Source organism: Astyanax mexicanus, chromosome 1 (assembly GCF_023375975.1).
Source record: "Astyanax mexicanus isolate ESR-SI-001 chromosome 1, AstMex3_surface, whole genome shotgun sequence".
Classification (NCBI taxonomy): Eukaryota; Metazoa; Chordata; class Actinopteri; order Characiformes; family Acestrorhamphidae; genus Astyanax; species Astyanax mexicanus.
Window position 1 is genome coordinate 77,738,760 of NC_064408.1, and position 16,714 is coordinate 77,755,473.

The window sequence follows — 16,714 nt, forward strand, 5'->3', positions numbered from 1 at the left end:
TTCTTAATGCTCCGTTAAACGATGCCTGCAATGTATCTGTGGCATTCAATATACAGCTAACAGTTCAAATTTATATTTAACTATGCAAACATATTGTTGCACTGCCTAATTTTGCAGGTAGCATAGACTATTTTGCACAGTGTAAGTTTGTCCAAAGTCTTGGGCCACATTAAAATAGTTTCAAACTATATTTCAGCAATACAAAACACTGTATAACATTAAAATACCTACAATTAAAAACAGATTTGCAGATGAACATAAAAATGTGTTATAGGTTAATAATGTATCTTAAAAACTAACTTTACAGAAAAGGGAAAAAAATAACTCTTAACTTTAACTTTAATCAGTTTAAAACATTCAATATTAGACATATAAGGGCATTTACAAAAAAAGTCAACTCAACTCAATACTAGTTTAGTTCCTTTAGTTCCAGCCCACCTGATTGACTGTAATAAGGACTGAATACATTAACTAAGTCTTGTGTTGGAACTGTAAATACTGTGTTCTTAATAAAAACTTAGGTAAGAACATAGCAACACACACATCAGTTCACAGTGTACTGTTTATTGTATGTTCGTAGGGGTACAATAAATACACCATCAAATTTCGATGTGAAATACTGGTCAAATCTAAATCTGCCTGATGCTGATCACTGTTAAGCAATAATTTAAGATACAGAAATAAATAGATAATCATTTTTAAATCTACCATTACACCCCTACTTATTTGTGTTTATTCTAATATTCCTATTAGTTATTTTTGGGTAACACTTTATTAAAGGGCTGCACTAATAATAAAGCTCCGCAACACCTACATTAGCCTTTCATAACAACTGACATGAACCTTTGTAGACATTTATATACAGTTCCAGTCAAAATTCTGGACATTAATCTTCTCATTCAATTTATTTGCTTTATTTTATTATTATTGTTTTTTGTTAATAAGACATTAAAGAGAGCTAAAACGTGTTAACAAACAAAATATGTTTTATACTTTGGATTATTTTAAGTACCATATTTTGCTTTGATGACACATTTGTGTCCTCATGAGGTAGAGTCACCTGGAATAGTTTTCTCAGCATCTTAAAGGAGTACCTGGAGGAGCTGAACAATAGTTTTTGCTCATCCAAAATCACCTCAAATCATCTCAGTTGGTTTTAGGTCAGGGGATTGTAGAGGTCAAACACTTTTTATGTCTTTAATATTAATATCCAAGAAAAAAAAGTAAGAACTAATGAGAATGTGTGTAAAAACACTTGCTGAAAAGAAACAACTGTACGAATGCAGACTTTATAACAGCTGACACTTATTCCTAGAAGAACTCATTGTTTATTTTTAGAGGTTTATGTCAGTTGTTATTAAAAGCATATGCAGGTATCGTGTAGTCTTTTGAAAGCAGCCCTTCAGTAGAGTGTTAAAGACTTTCACACAGTATGGTAGATGTTCACCTGAGCAAAACTAATATGCTATGTATTTCTACCTTAGATTGTTCCTTTTAGAAATAGGATCACATATATGCTACCGTAGAGCATCACTGTCCAGCTTCAGCTTGTCTGAAATCAATGGCTCATATTCCTTCACCAGTCCCATCGTCTGTCTCTCGTCTGAGTGAATTTCTCGCCCAAATCGCATGTGAGAGAGTGTGTGAGAGCTATCACAAAGGATGCCTGATACAAAATTCATCAAAGTAAAACAATGACCAAGCTTTTTCAAGGTCAGGACAACTGCATTTGCTTTTGTCCTGATAGAAAAATGTGGTCAAATCAAAGCAATTCCTTACTAACTCCCACTCCACTTGCTCTCCTTTGGTGGTCACTGCACTTCACAGTGATTGATCATGTGTGCCCTGGGGTAAACAAGACACTGGAGCCCTTTGTTTCCTTAGGAACCACCTCATCTTGAAGTGGAGAAGAACCCTCGGCCAGCTCCAGCTCGACATGTGTGAAAGTGGACTCGTCTGGTCTTTCCAGGAAGGTCCTCCAGGTGGCTGGACCAGTGGACCACTGCAGTGAGCTCTCGCTGGGAGACTCAGGGTCCCAGCTGGGGGGCTTGTGAGTACGGGTCAGTTCCACTGGCTGGTTCTCTGCTGCGGGGTCAGCTCCAGAACCATCATACCTGTCCTGCGGAACAAAGTCAGTGTCCCCCTGTGTGGCGGGCAGGTCTATAACTCCTGCGTCCTCCTCTTCAGGTGCAGATGATGGACTTGCCTCTGTGGTGTACTGTTCTGTGATGTACTGCTCAGTGGGGTCTATGTTTGCTTGTCTGAGGGCAAAGTCTCCATGGGGGGCTTCCTCTTGGCTGGCCATCTCATGGGAGTCTGCATCTTCAGCAGAATCTGATGCTTGATGTGAGGAAGCCACTGTTGCTCCAGGCTCTGTAGGTGAAACATCTGTCATCATGCCATTGTCAAAGACATGATCTGTGCTATTGGTAGGACTGGAGCTCATCGGGGTGGTAGAGACCACGGCTGCAATATATGGCCGTCTAGACGTCGGAGATGCACTGGTTGGCTTCCATATCAAGCTGTAGTAGATGGCCAGGATGATAGCAGCCAGAGACACGGAGAGAACGTACGCGAAAACTGTCGCCAGTCTCACCCATTTTTTGTTGGTCTTAGCGGCCATTTTCGCCTTTTTGTCCCCCGTGTATGTCGCGGGTTTACCTCGCTCCATGTTTGGCATGAAGTCCCGCTCCCTCATGTTCCCCCGGGCTCTCCGTCTCTCCTCCCGTTCCCCGTCCGTCTTGAGGCTTTTCTGGATAGAGATTTGGAGCAGATTCTCGTTCCTCACAGGATCTCCCTCACTTTCCCTCCATCCTCAACTCTTCTCTCAAAACCGCACCGAGACATGCTGCTGCAGCACAGAACAGCACAGCGGCGCCGGCCTGCTGTAATAAATCAGTCCTCTCAATCTGGAGCAGCTGCATGACCAAATCCCCCTGATTAAAGCCCGCGATTCACCACTCCGCACCATTAAAGCCCCTCACACACACACACACTCACTCACACTCCGCACAGACTGAACCTCCGACTGATGCTCTGATGCCCTCACCGCCTCCTCCAGCAGATGGAGCTTCACCCCGAGAGAGAGAGAGAGAGCGCACTGTAAAAATATCAGATAGAGGCTGCGCGTTCTCTCACTCTCTCACTGTCATGTAAACACGGATGTCCGTAGCCTTATCTTATCACCAGGAGGAGACAGTTTAACCACAGTTTAACTACAGCCCTTATTCCTTATAGGATTATGATGTTTTATATTTATTTTATCGTATCGCGTATATTAATTACAACATCCAGTTAAAAGAAAATCTACAAAATATTTTATTTATTCAGAAATGAGACTAAACGTATAATACAACATTGTATCACCTAAATTATAGCTCTCAGATTATATATAAAGAATAATACATTACGCAAGACAATATACCTTCATATATATATAGTTTTAAATATATCTGTATTTAAATCAAATTATATTAAAATAATTATTAATAATAATGATAATAATAATCGTAAGTATGCGAATAATTTTAAAAGTTATGCTCTAAAAAACTGTTTTTTTTTTTGGCTGTTTCAATCTTTTGGAGTAGTTTTTTTTTTCTCATTTTTCTTATATGCTGTTTTATTTTTGTTTAATGGTGTTATGTTTGCCTTTATACAACAGTTAGTTCCGACCTCACAATCTGATTGGATGAGAAGTGTTCTAGCCATGATGATATTCGTGATAACATCATGGCCTTCTCACACTAAACTTGTATCACTCCCCCGACGTGTTGCCGAGTAACGGCGTATACACACAGTACAGTTTTGAATCATCATCGCCTCCACCGGCACCAACAGCAGCGCTAGCTTAGCACAGGCCAGCGCTCACACGCGGCACAATTGCCTGCAGCCCGCAGTGCTGACTCGTGGAAAAAAGGCAAGGGAAATCGCTCCGCTAATGCCGCTAAAGACAACTCCACAGGAGAGTATTAGTGTTATTTCACCCTCCTAACGTTACCATCTTCGCTTATTCCCTAGTTTGCTTTCGTGGTGTTAGTCTGCCTGAACCATACACTGTTTTGTAGTTAAGTTGTGGTGGAACTACTTGTTGGCGGAAGGCACAGTCCATATTAAAGTATATTCAAACTGAATTTCTTAACGTTCTTTGATTTATTTTCTGTATTCATTTTGTAAAAATAAACTGTTGTATAAAAGCAATAGAACACTCGAGGTCGTATGTTATCACGAATAACATCACGGCTGTGATCCGGTCGCAGGCACGAACCAAAGGATTTCACAAAAGTGTGGTTGACTTGGAGTTACATTGTGTACATATACAATTATATAGGCTTCTGACATGTTTCTTGAACAGGATTGTGATTTGACAATATGCGGACTATTTTATCAGATATAGAAACAGCATATGTTTTTTAAATAGCTTAAAAGATATTTGTGTTGTCAGTACCATTAAACATGCACAAGAAACAGTGTGATTATACACTTATTTAATCCACTATTTTACAATTTTATCCACTATTTAAACTGTTTATGTATGTGAGGTGCCAAAGCGCAATCTAGCGACATCTGGCAACTTCTGGATACTAACAATAGCGAATTAATAATCAGCAGCTCATACATGTAGATCACTGATTATAATCACAGCAGCCATGTAACAGATCGTGAGCCGGAAATGCTCCTCTACCTCCAAGCTTCTTAAACTATCAACCCAAGTAATTAATCTACTTCTCCCTTTTAATATTAAGAGATTATTCTCGTACTATTATGACTTTACTCTCGTTACTGGTAGATTACTGTATTTTTTAAACCAACCATGTCTGCACTGTTGAGGGTACATAATGTTATTTTAATTGCAGAGTTTTTGGTATAGAAAAGAAGGTCACTGTTATGTTTCAGAAAAATGTAATGTTTTCACTTATTTAAGATGCTGAAGCCAAAATAGAGCATTTCGTTTACAATATTAAACCTCTGTTCTTGGTAATTACTTTTAATTGCGGGGGAGTGAAGTTTTCTAAGGAAATGTGCATTGTTTTAGGTTGTTTACATTTAATTTCTATTTTTTTAAATATCATGAGAAAATCAAATTGTGAGCAGGGTGTTTTGTTACACCCCTATCATTAATATAAGCATATATTAATTAAGGTCTGTATTTACCCCTTTTATAAGCGATGTTTTTATATGACGATTAAAAAAGTTTTCTTGTTTGCAGTTTTAAAACAACAAAGCAACAGTTTTAGAAAGAATTTAGAGAGAAAAAATAAGTATATAAAATACAAAAGGAATTTTAGTGTGCAATAATAAAATGACACAAAGATGATCACAATATTATTATATTGTGCTTTATTCAGTTGAAGAGAGATTTATATTACATGTTTATATTATAAAATGGACAGAAACAGCGTCACTCGAGTGTGATGAGGGTTTCCGACCCTGGGGAGCGAATTCTGTCGTCATCAAGGGATCTCTCTGCTTGCGCAGCTACTACCCTTAAAGCCTGCAGCCGCCTCACTGCATGAGATTATTAACCTGGATGTAATAGTCACATGGAGCAGACCCAAGTGGGACAAAAAAAAAAACTAACCAACATGCAACAAACCAAGGCAGACACTGATCGGTCTGCACAGTCATTTCAAAATGAGGGCCTTTTAAATTACGACAATTATGTAATTTTACTTTATGTTTAGACTGTTACTAAAAGGAATCAGTTATCATAGATTAATTTCATATAGTTCAGATAATACACCCCATAACAAGGCACCATGATGTGTCATTTTAAAATCAAGGCCCTTTAAATGATAACAATTATGTTATTTAACTTTAGATTTAGACGGTTACTAAAAATAACTTAACTGTTAAATTTAAAGGGCCCTTATTTTTAACTTACACATATTGTACTATTATTAAGTAAGTGACACACACAAGCAGTGTACTATCAGGACTAAGTTAAATTGATGTGCGATAAGAGCTATATTCCTTTTAGTAACAGTCATAATTTGAAATGACACATCATAATGTCTTGCTATTAAGTAAATGACACATACAAGTGTTGTACTATCAGGACTACGTTAAATTGATCTGTGGTAACAGCTGGATTCCTTTCAACACCTGTCTAAACTTACAGTAAAAAAAACATAATTGTTTTAGTATTATTGAGTGACACATACAAGAGATGTACTATCAGGACTAAGTAAAACGTATTTATATCTGGCTATATTAAAGATGCACACATGACACTTGCACAGGTACTTACCCATGCACATTTCAAAAACACCTAATTCTGAACAATGATACGGCTTCTCTCCAGTGTGAATGCGCTGGTGTTTTTGAAGATTAATCTGTTGATTAAAACTCCTCCTACAGTCTGAGCAATGATACGGTCTCTCTACAGTGTGAATTCGCTGATGTATTTGGAGAATAGTCTGTTGATTAAAACTCTTCCCACAGTCTGACCCGTGATACAGTTTCTCTTCCGTGTGAATGCGCTGGTGTCGTTGGAGATGACTCTGATGGCTAAAACTCTTCCCACAGTCTGAGCAGTGATACGGTTTCTCTCCAGTGTGAATGCGCTGGTGTGTTTTGAGATTACACTGTTGATTAAAACTCTTCCCACAGTCTGAGCAGTGATACGGTTTCTCTCCAGTGTGAATGTGCTGGTGTTTTTTGAGATAACCCTGATAACTAAAACTCTTCCCACAGTCTGAGCAGTGGTGCATTTTCTTATTGCATGTACTTTTCTGCATTTGTTTGGAAGGGGTAGGAGAGGGTATTGGCTGAGTATTGGAGATTTTTGTGGATTTCATGTTCCTCCTCTCTTCAAGTAGTTTAACTGCTTTGTGAAATATTCTGATTGAGTGTTTTTCCGTAGCTACATTTCAAACATGTTGGAAAGTTGACACTAGGAGCAGGAGACCTGGAACAGGACGGAAGTCATTTCTGGAAGAAGCAAAGAAAAAACAAAACCCAAGATCAGTGCTAGCTTGGGATGCGAAATGAAAATCTCTTAATTTGCAAACAATAGAGTCCCATAATCAGGAATGAAAATCTACATGCAAATCTCAGTATTTATCACAAATTTCAATCTAGCCTTGCCGTTCATACTGTTGATGTATATGAAATATAAACTTTATAGTTAAAATTATTTAACCATGCATGTGACGAAGTCTCTAATAGGACGTAGTAAATGAAACATATTGCATTGTTTCCTCTAACATTAGGATGTTTGTTTTTAACAGCAATGGCAGGCAGCTGGCAAACATGGAAATTTATGAAGAAAATAACATTTCTGAAGTAAATGTATTATGTATGTATGTTTAATATATATTTTCTCTTTTTAAAACCTAAAACATTCAGTCTACATAATGTACACAACAGAAGCCCTATAAAAAAACATTTTTAGTTCAGACCAGGGCTGGACTGGGACAAAAAAAATTGGCCCTGGCATTTTTGCTAAGATCGGCCCCTCATAATTAGCGGGGCACAACCGACTTGCAATTCATGTATGTGGGGATACAGAGAAGCATAATGTATCATCAACATATATAACAATATAAGAAGTTTAGTGTAGTGCTGGGTGGTATACGGTTCATACGGTATACCGTTGTGCGATTTTGAGTTCAAATACCGTCACTCTAATTAGCTGTTCCCAGCTGTGTGAAAGTAGGCAATTGTGGCTGATTTTAATACTGTAATGGTTCTAATGGCTTAAACTATTTATTTAAATATTTAATTTTGTAAAGGAAACTGTGTTAAAGTTGCTGGTGTATCTCTTTTTTAGCTGTTTTTCTTTTGCGGGGCAAAGTAAACCCAATACTATTCAGAATCTTTGTGTTTTATATTATATATACTCCAAAAAGTAGAGCAAATCACAGCCTATATAAAAGCCCAGCCATGCAAAAAGATATAAATAAATAATAATAAAATACTGTGATTATACTGTAAAACCGCCAGAATCTTGAAAAATACCTCAATATGCATTTTTGGTCATACCGCCCAGCACTAATTTAGTGTCTATTATTAACTTCACCATTTTTGTCTGCTCTGTGTAGTTGAATTGATGTTTTATCCTTTTTATTGAAATCATCTCTAATATGTCACAAGCCTGTCTGTGATTTTTACACATTTTGTAGCAGCTACAGTGAGACTCTTCAGTTTCTCCGCGTGTAAATTCTTCACGAGGCTGAAGTTGGTTTGATATTCGCAGCTCCAGATTCGTTTGGCTCGATATTCGCAGCCTCGTATTCCCCGGCTGAAGTTGGTTTGATATTCGCAGCTGCCGCTTCACTGAAGCACCGTGAACTAAAGGGAGCGTTCACAAACACCCGCTGTTTATATTAAACACCTCACAGATCGACACTGAAGGAGATAGAATGAAGAAAAGCAGTACATTTGTTTATTAACAATGTAAATATACAATATATTATTAAATGTAATTTTGTATATTGTAAAATATTTATTTTAATTACTGAATTTATAATTATATATTACAATAAATAATTAAACATATATTTAATAAAATTATATTTAAAAGCCATTGCGCTCAAAAAATATGAGGCAGATGTTCAATTGTGATTTTGAAGAACTTTTTCATGTTGGGCCAGAACAAATACACATGATCTGAAGAGTACTAGTCTTCTACTTTAAGAAAAACCTGGAATTAGCCTGGCCCAAGCTGATTTTATACTTTAAAATGAACTGGCAACATGGCATACCGATCCATAAAGCACAATTTTTTATGTAAAGCTGATGTTCTAGTGTGATTTTGAAGGACTTTTTAATCTTGGGCCAGAGTAAATACACATGATCTGAAGAGTACTTGTCTTCTACTTTAAGAAAAACCTGGAATTAGCCTGGCCCAACCTGATTTTATACTTTAAAATGAACTGGCAACATGGAATACCGATCCATAAAGCACAATTTTTTATGTAAAGCTGATGTTCCAGTGTGATTTTGAAGGACTTTTTCATCTTGGGCCAGAACAAATACACATGATCTGAAGAGTACTAGTCTTCTTCTTCAAGGAAAACCTTGAATTAGCCTGGCCCGAGCTGATTTTATACTTTAAAATTAACTGGCAACATGGCCTACCGATCCATAATGCACAAAAAAATTGAATATAAAGCTGATGTTCTAGTGTGATTTTGAAGGACTTTTTAATCTTGGGCCAGACCAAATACACATGATCTGAAGAGTACTAGTCTTCTTCTTAAAGGAAAACCTGGAATTAGTCTGGCCCGAGCTGATTTTATACTTTAAAATGAACTGGCAACATGGAATAACGATCCATAATGCACAAAAAAATTGAATATAAAGCTGATGTTCTAGTGTGATTTTGAAGGACTTTTTAATCTTGGGCCAGACCAAATACACATGATCTGAAGAGTACTAGTCTTCTACTTTAAGAAAAACCTGGAGTTAGCCTGGCCCAAGCTGATTTTATACTTTAAAATGAACTGGCAACATAGCATACCGATCCATAATGCACAGTTTTTTTTATGTAAAGCTGATGTTCTAGTGTGATTTTGAAGGGCTTTTTCATCTTGGGCCAGACCAAATACACATGATCTGAAGAGTACTAGTCTTCTTCTGAAAGGAAAACCTGGAATTAGCCTGGCCCGAGCTGATTTTATACTTTAAAATGAACTGGCAACATGGAATAACGATCCATAATGCACAAAAAAATTGAATATAAAGCTGATGTTCCAGTGTGATTTTGAAGGACTTTTTAATCTTGGGCCAGACCAAATACACATGATCTGAAGAGTACTAGTCTTCTACTTTAAGGAAAACCTGGAATTAGCCTGGCCCGAGCTGATTTTATACTTTAAAATGAACTGGCAACATAGCATACCGATCCATGATGCACAATTTTTTTATGTAAAGCTGATGTTCCAGTGTGATTTTGAAGGAATTTTTCATATTGGGCCAGACCAAATACACATGATCTAAAGAGTACTAGTCTTCTACTTTAAGGAAAACCTGGAATTACCCTGGCCCAAGCTGATTTTATACTTTAAAATGAACTGGCAACATGGTATAATGAGCCATAATGCACAATGTTTTATGTAAAGCTGATGTTCCAGTGTGATTTTGAAGGACTTTTTCATCTTGGGCCAGAACAAATACACATGATCTAAAGAGTACTAGTCTTCTACTTTAAGGAAAGCCTGGAAATAGCCTGGCCTAAGCTGATTTTGTGCTTTATGGATCGGTATTCCATGTTGCCAGTTAATTTTAAAGTATAAAATCAGCTTGGGCCAGGGTAATTCCAGGTTTTTCTTAAAGTAGAAGACTAGTACTCTTCAGATCATGTGTATTTGGTCTGGCCCAAGATTAAAAAGTCCTTCAAAATCACACTAGAACATCAGCTTTAAATTAAACTTTTTTGTGCCTTATGGATCGTTATGCCATGTTGCCAGTTCATTTTAAAGTATAAAATCATCTTGGGCCAGGCTATTTCCAGGCTTTCCCTAAAGTAGAAGACTAGTACTCTTTAGATCATGTGTATTTGGTCTGGCCCAATATGAAAAAGTCTTTCAAAATCACACTGGAACATCAGCTTTACACAAAAAAAATTGTGCATTATGGCTCGTTATACCATGTTGCCAGTTCATTTTAAAGTATAAAATCAGCTCGGGCCAGGCTAATTCCAGGTTTTCCTTAAAGAAGAAGACTAGTACTCTTCAGATCATGTGTATTTGTTCTGGCCCAAGATGAAAAAGTCCTTCAAAATCACACTGGAACATCAACTTTACATAAAAAAAATTGTGCTTTATGGATCGGTATTCCATGTTGCCAGTTAATTTTAAAGTATAAAATCAGCTTGGGCCAGGGTAATTCCAGGTTTTTCTTAAAGTAGAAGACAAGTACTCTTCAGATCATGTGTATTTGGTCTGGCCCAAGATTAAAAAGTCCTTCAAAATCACACTAGAACATCAGCTTTAAATTAAACTTTTTTGTGCCTTATGGATCGTTATGCCATGTTGCCAGTTCATTTTAAAGTATAAAATCATCTTGGGCCAGGCTATTTCCAGGCTTTCCCTAAAGTAGAAGACTAGTACTCTTTAGATCATGTGTATTTGGTCTGGCCCAATATGAAAAAGTCTTTCAAAATCACACTGGAACATCAGCTTTACACACAAAAAAATTGTGCATTATGGCTCGTTATACCATGTTGCCAGTTCATTTTAAAGTATAAAATCAGCTCGGGCCAGGCTAATTCCAGGTTTTCCTTAAAGAAGAAGACTAGTACTCTTCAGATCATGTGTATTTGTTCTGGCCCAACATGAAAAAGTTCTTCAAAATCACACTTGAACATCTGCCTCATATTTTTTGAGCGCAATGGCTTTTAAATATAATTTTATTAAATATATGTTTAATTATTTATTGTAATATATAATTATAAATTCAGTAATTAAAATAAATATTTTACAATATACACAATTACATTTAATACGATATTGTATATTTACATTGTTAATAAACAAATGTACTGCTTTTCTTCATTCTATCTCCTTCAGTGTCGATCTGTGAGGTGTTTAATATAAACAGCGGGTGTTTGTGAACGCTCCCTTTAGTTCACGGTGCTTCAGTGAAGCGGCAGCTGCGAATATCAAACCAACTTCAGCCGGGGAATACGAGGCTGCGAATATCGAGCCAAACGAATCTGGAGCTGCGAATATCAAACCAACTTCAGCCTCGTAAATTCTCCGGTCCCGATTTCTGCCGGTTCCACGCTGCCCCTCCCCTCCTCTAACATACGCGCTCAAAACTGAACGTAGCGGGAGTTCAGTGGACCACGCGGAGAGAGAGTGGAGCTGTTTTTGTCCTATATTCTGATTGGTTCAGTCCACTGTCTATATTGAAGATGGACCAATGGGCCGCCCCCTCTTTATTGTGGGCCGGTCTCTTGAGAAAAAAAAAGGGAAACAAATCTAAACAGCATCGGCCCCTGAAGACTGTCGTGTCGGCCCACCGGGAAAATGCCCGGTACGTCAGATTACCAGTCCAGCCCTGGTTCAGACTGCTACCAATTAATTTATTCCTAAAATTAAAGCTTTTTAACCCCATTTATTAAAAAGCTTATAACCCCAGCTGGCAGAGATGGACCAATGGGCCGCCCCCTCTTTATTGTGGGCCGGTGTTCTGTCGAATTCTGCTACCTTGTCGAACCGTGCTGCCCCAATGTATATTTAACTGTAAAAATACAAAAGAAGCACTATTTTATGGCATGTACCCAGTGATATTCCAGTAGATGTACGTTATTAGATTTGGAGTGCATAATTCATTGTACAATGGCAAAGTTATAGTAAATATAGCTCATTACAAACTGCTTTTGTATTTATTTATGATAATAAGTGTAATTTTTCCAGTTTCCAGTTTCCATTTACACTTCTGTGCAATGATAGTGCGTCCAGGTTGTTTAATGCACATAACCCCCCCTAAACCAGATTAATTATACATAAAACACGAGAAAGAATTAAATTGTGTAGGTCGGCGCATGCGCAGTACCTTTGGGAAGCATGTATCGATGGGTAGCAAAATTCGACAGAACACCGGTCTCTTGAGAAAAAAAAGGGAAACAAATCTAAACAGCAGCTGGCACACAACCGACCTTTAACATTAAAATGTGGTTGAAATATGACTAAAGTAATGTATGTTGTTGTTTCAACGTCGAATCAACATTTAATGTTCAATGGTTGTGCTAACGTTGAAATTTTAATGTTGAATCAACATAATGTCTTTTGAATCAGCATTTTTTACATTTTATCACCATATAATTTCTAAAAACGGTTGGATGGAGGAATGAAACAGTGTTTTACTTCTATTTGCAGTATAACTGCTTTTTAATTTAACATCATGTTCATGTTCTAATAGTTTTACTGTTTTTGAGATCAGATATTGAATCACATTGGTAGTGGTGGGTAACTTTCTTTATACTCAGCTTTACTAGTGTAAGGTTATTGTTAACACTTTGTTAACCATAGGATTTTCTAATTTTAGTGAGCTATGGTTTATTAAAGGTTGAACGTATGAGGTTGAAACAACGTTGCCATATCAACTTTTCACTTTTTTTTTTTTAAATCAACAGTTGATTCATCATTGATTTAACCATAACATCTACGTTGATCAACGTTGATTCAATGTTGAAATGCCAGCTGGGCTAGTTATTATAAAGCTTTTAAACTCCAGTTATTATAAAACTTTTAAACCATAGTTATTATAACGCTTTTAAACTCCAGTTATTATAAAACTTTTAAACAATAGTTATTATAACGCTTTTAAACTCCAGTTATTATAAAGCTTTTAAACCCTAGTTAATTTAACACTTTTAAACTCCAGTTATTATAAAGTTTTTAAACCCTAGTTATTTTAACGCCTTTAAACTCCAGTTATTATAAAGTTTTTAAACCCTAGTTAATTTAACGCTTTTTAACTCCAGTTATTACAAAACTTTTAAACCCTAGTTATTATAACGCTTGTAAATTCCAGTTATTATAAAGATTTTAAACTCCAGTTATTCTAAAATTTTTTAACTTCAGTTATTATACATTTTTTAAAGTGATCTGGCTGTAACTCCAACATCAGTTCACCGACTAGTCAGCTCACAACAGTGTCTTTGTTGCCTGTTTTAAAACCTGTTTTCTGGACAAAAATAAAATATACAGCGGGCTCCCTCTAGCGGTTAGCAGTAATTTTCTGATTTAACGGGGGGATAGGGAATGGGTAGTCTCTCCTTAAACCTGGAGGAAAATCATCCACCCTGTTTTTAGTAAGTGATTAAGTGATCGTTTAATATGATATGAGTTCTTGTGTGTGTGCTTTAAAAATATATATTTTTTACAATTTAATTTTTTGGTTATGGATTATACTTTTGGTTCTTATAAATTATGACCATATTTTGATGTCATACAGGTGTGCTACAATCATGGGCGTGGTAGTGGGGGGAAAAGTGGACCTGACTACCCAGGGCCCGAGTAAAAAGAGGGGCCCATGAAAATCCACGTTCATTGTGTACTGGCATGGACAGGGGCCCACTGACATTGAGAGTGTACAGGGCCCAGAATTTGCTGCTACGCCCCTGGCTACAATTAGTATAAAGTTTAAACCTGCAGGTCAGTGCTACTTGAGCACCAGGCCCAAGAATCACTTAGTGTCAGCAGAAAGTATGCTACCTTGACAAGTATGCCACCTTTTGGAAAAACGAACACTGTTCATACAGCCCATATACCTAAAAAATATTTTTTTGGAAGTCTGTTATTAGTTGGATCCATTTTAAACCATTTGAATTAGATTAGAAAGGAAGGACCACTAGATCAGAGAATACTGCCAAGTAACTCAGTGTGTTACTCATGAGGGTACACTTACTGGGATTGCTCCAAATTATTACAAATGGAGGGAATAAGACTCATGGTTGAACATGCTGGATTAACACATGGTTGCTGTAGTTCAGTTTATAAAACATCAACAATTGAAAGCAAATTGTTATAAAAGTTTTTTTTTGTCTGTATTAATGTTTTTTTTTCTTTTAATAATAGTAGTCTTTAGTAACTAATAGTAATCTTTATGAATGTGTGCTACACTAAAAGTTTATTCAGTTACGGAAATGGTTCGATAAAAATAGGTATATCACAGTTAGTTCCGACCCTGCATTGTGATTGGCTGAGAGGCATTTTATGAGTGACATTATTAGGCGGTAATGCGCTGTAACCGAAGCTCTCTATGTATTACTCTGCAACATACAGGTAACCTAGCAACGATCCAGCGTTTACCAACCAAATGCGATGTCATTAAACACCACTGGTGGGCGCTGGATCCCATAGAGGCACAGTCTAGAAACGCCAGGTCTCCAATAGGCGGCGCAGGCAAAGACGCGGTCCCACAGATAAATAAGCCCAGCGATTCAAAAATACACATTATTAAACACATTATCAGCCACCAATATCAGATTAAGAGCTGTTTTTATTAAAATAAAAGTTTAAGTGTTTATATTTTAAAGTTATTGTAGGGTATTTTAAGCTGAATGTAAGGTGGACTCTTGTAATTCCGCAGGTCTTACCGTAGGGGGCGCCGGAGTAAACAAAACTTTAATTCTTAAAAAAAAACATTTTCTTTCAGTCAAACGAGCGCTGGACTTTAATCTACACAGATTTTTATCTTGAAAAAACGTTTGTTTTGGTGAGTAAAGCTCTTACGTTCATTTACAGTAAGCCTAGACTTCCACAATTGTGACTGAAATGGTCGTTATGCAGAGCAGCAATGGGACTATTTTAACACGCGGAGTGTTTATAACCAAACAGATCCTATAATTCAAACTATTTCAATAAACAGCAGTAATTGTACTGTGGTATAATCGCAATAATACACTCGAGGTTCGTGCTATAACTGTCACATTGGCCCTGCTGTGCTGATTTTCGACTGCATCACAGCAGTGCCAGTATTACATGTTTAAGCACGAACCTTGAGTATATTATTGCTTAAATAAGATAAGATTATTAAAAGGTTATCCGTTTATTTTAACCTTTCATCTCTATGAGTGAAAATCTCTTTGTTGTATATTTTTCTTTAAAATGGTTCTGTACAGTCCCAAGGCTATTGTTATGAATAAAATAATCCCTTTTCAGAACTACAGTATATAGAACAGTTTAAAACATAGAATTTTCGGGGATATTTATATTACATGTCTAACTCTAAAAAAGCTTTATATGCTATTGGCATCTTAGAAAATCTGACAAATCATTTGTTTGAGCTAAAACGTACTGAAATAATCAATAATTTGAGACCACTTTCTTGGCCAGGTGTGACTTGTAAATTACTGTAATTTAGAAAAACTCTGAACTCATGGTCATGATTAAATGGTGGTCTGTATGTCAATAAACCCATATTTAGTATGTACAGTATACCTGTATGTGTTACGGCTCTTTTAACACTGGAACAAAACCGCAGAAATGTATTCAGCACAGCACAGTAAAGATGTAGTAGCTATATTGGAGTAAAATTAACCATCCGATTTTTTGTTTGATTCCAGTAACATTCAAAGGCATAAGTGTGTCACCTATTTGTGAAATGCAAAACAAATGGACTTGTTGAATTTCTTAATTGTGATGATATAAAATAGGTAATAGGAGTCTTGTGCTTAGGAAGCTTCCAGACGTTCACACTGTGGATGTTCTGTTTCCAAGGTGGTATTTATCGTGACATCTTAATGCTGTGTGGATGTAAACATCTTATTCTTTGTTCCTTTTTAATGCAAAAGCCTGGTTTGTAATAATATTATTACACCACTCCACCATTAGTGGGCAGTGTTGAGTTATACTGTAAAGTGTGTATCACTGTAAAAGACCCAAGCCAGGATATGAAGGGTAAAGGGCGATGTTTATTAAATAATGCAGCGCTATACATCCCTTTTTTATTCTACTGCACCATACCTTATTCACACATGAACAGAAGCTGAACAGAGCTGGGATGTATAGGGGTACTAATCCAACCAGTTATGAGAAGCCGTACTGTTTTACATCTACAATTTAAAATGTCCAAAATATGCAAAACATGCATCTCCTAGGCATTCTTAAGCCCTTCCTTCTTCCAAAATATCACATTTATTGATATGAACACATTACAAACCATTAAACTAAAGCAGATTTATGTTGTAATTTTTAGGTGCAGGTCAAATGTCATTGAGTAACCACTGTGAATTAATTGGTGTTAACTATATAATTAG

The 16,714-nt window shown here is 36.6% G+C and overlaps 1 protein-coding gene across 1 annotated transcript; it reads right to left on the reverse strand.

Moving 5' to 3' along the window:
- Nucleotides 1-544: 544 nt before the first annotated feature.
- zgc:153157 (InaF-motif domain-containing protein) lies at nucleotides 545-3,066 on the reverse strand. Its single transcript, XM_007258219.4, has one exon. The coding sequence runs from the start codon at nucleotides 2,696-2,698 to the stop codon at nucleotides 1,835-1,837; it is 864 nt and encodes a 287-aa protein (XP_007258281.3). The 5' UTR covers nucleotides 2,699-3,066; the 3' UTR covers nucleotides 545-1,834.
- Nucleotides 3,067-16,714: the final 13,648 nt, after the last annotated feature.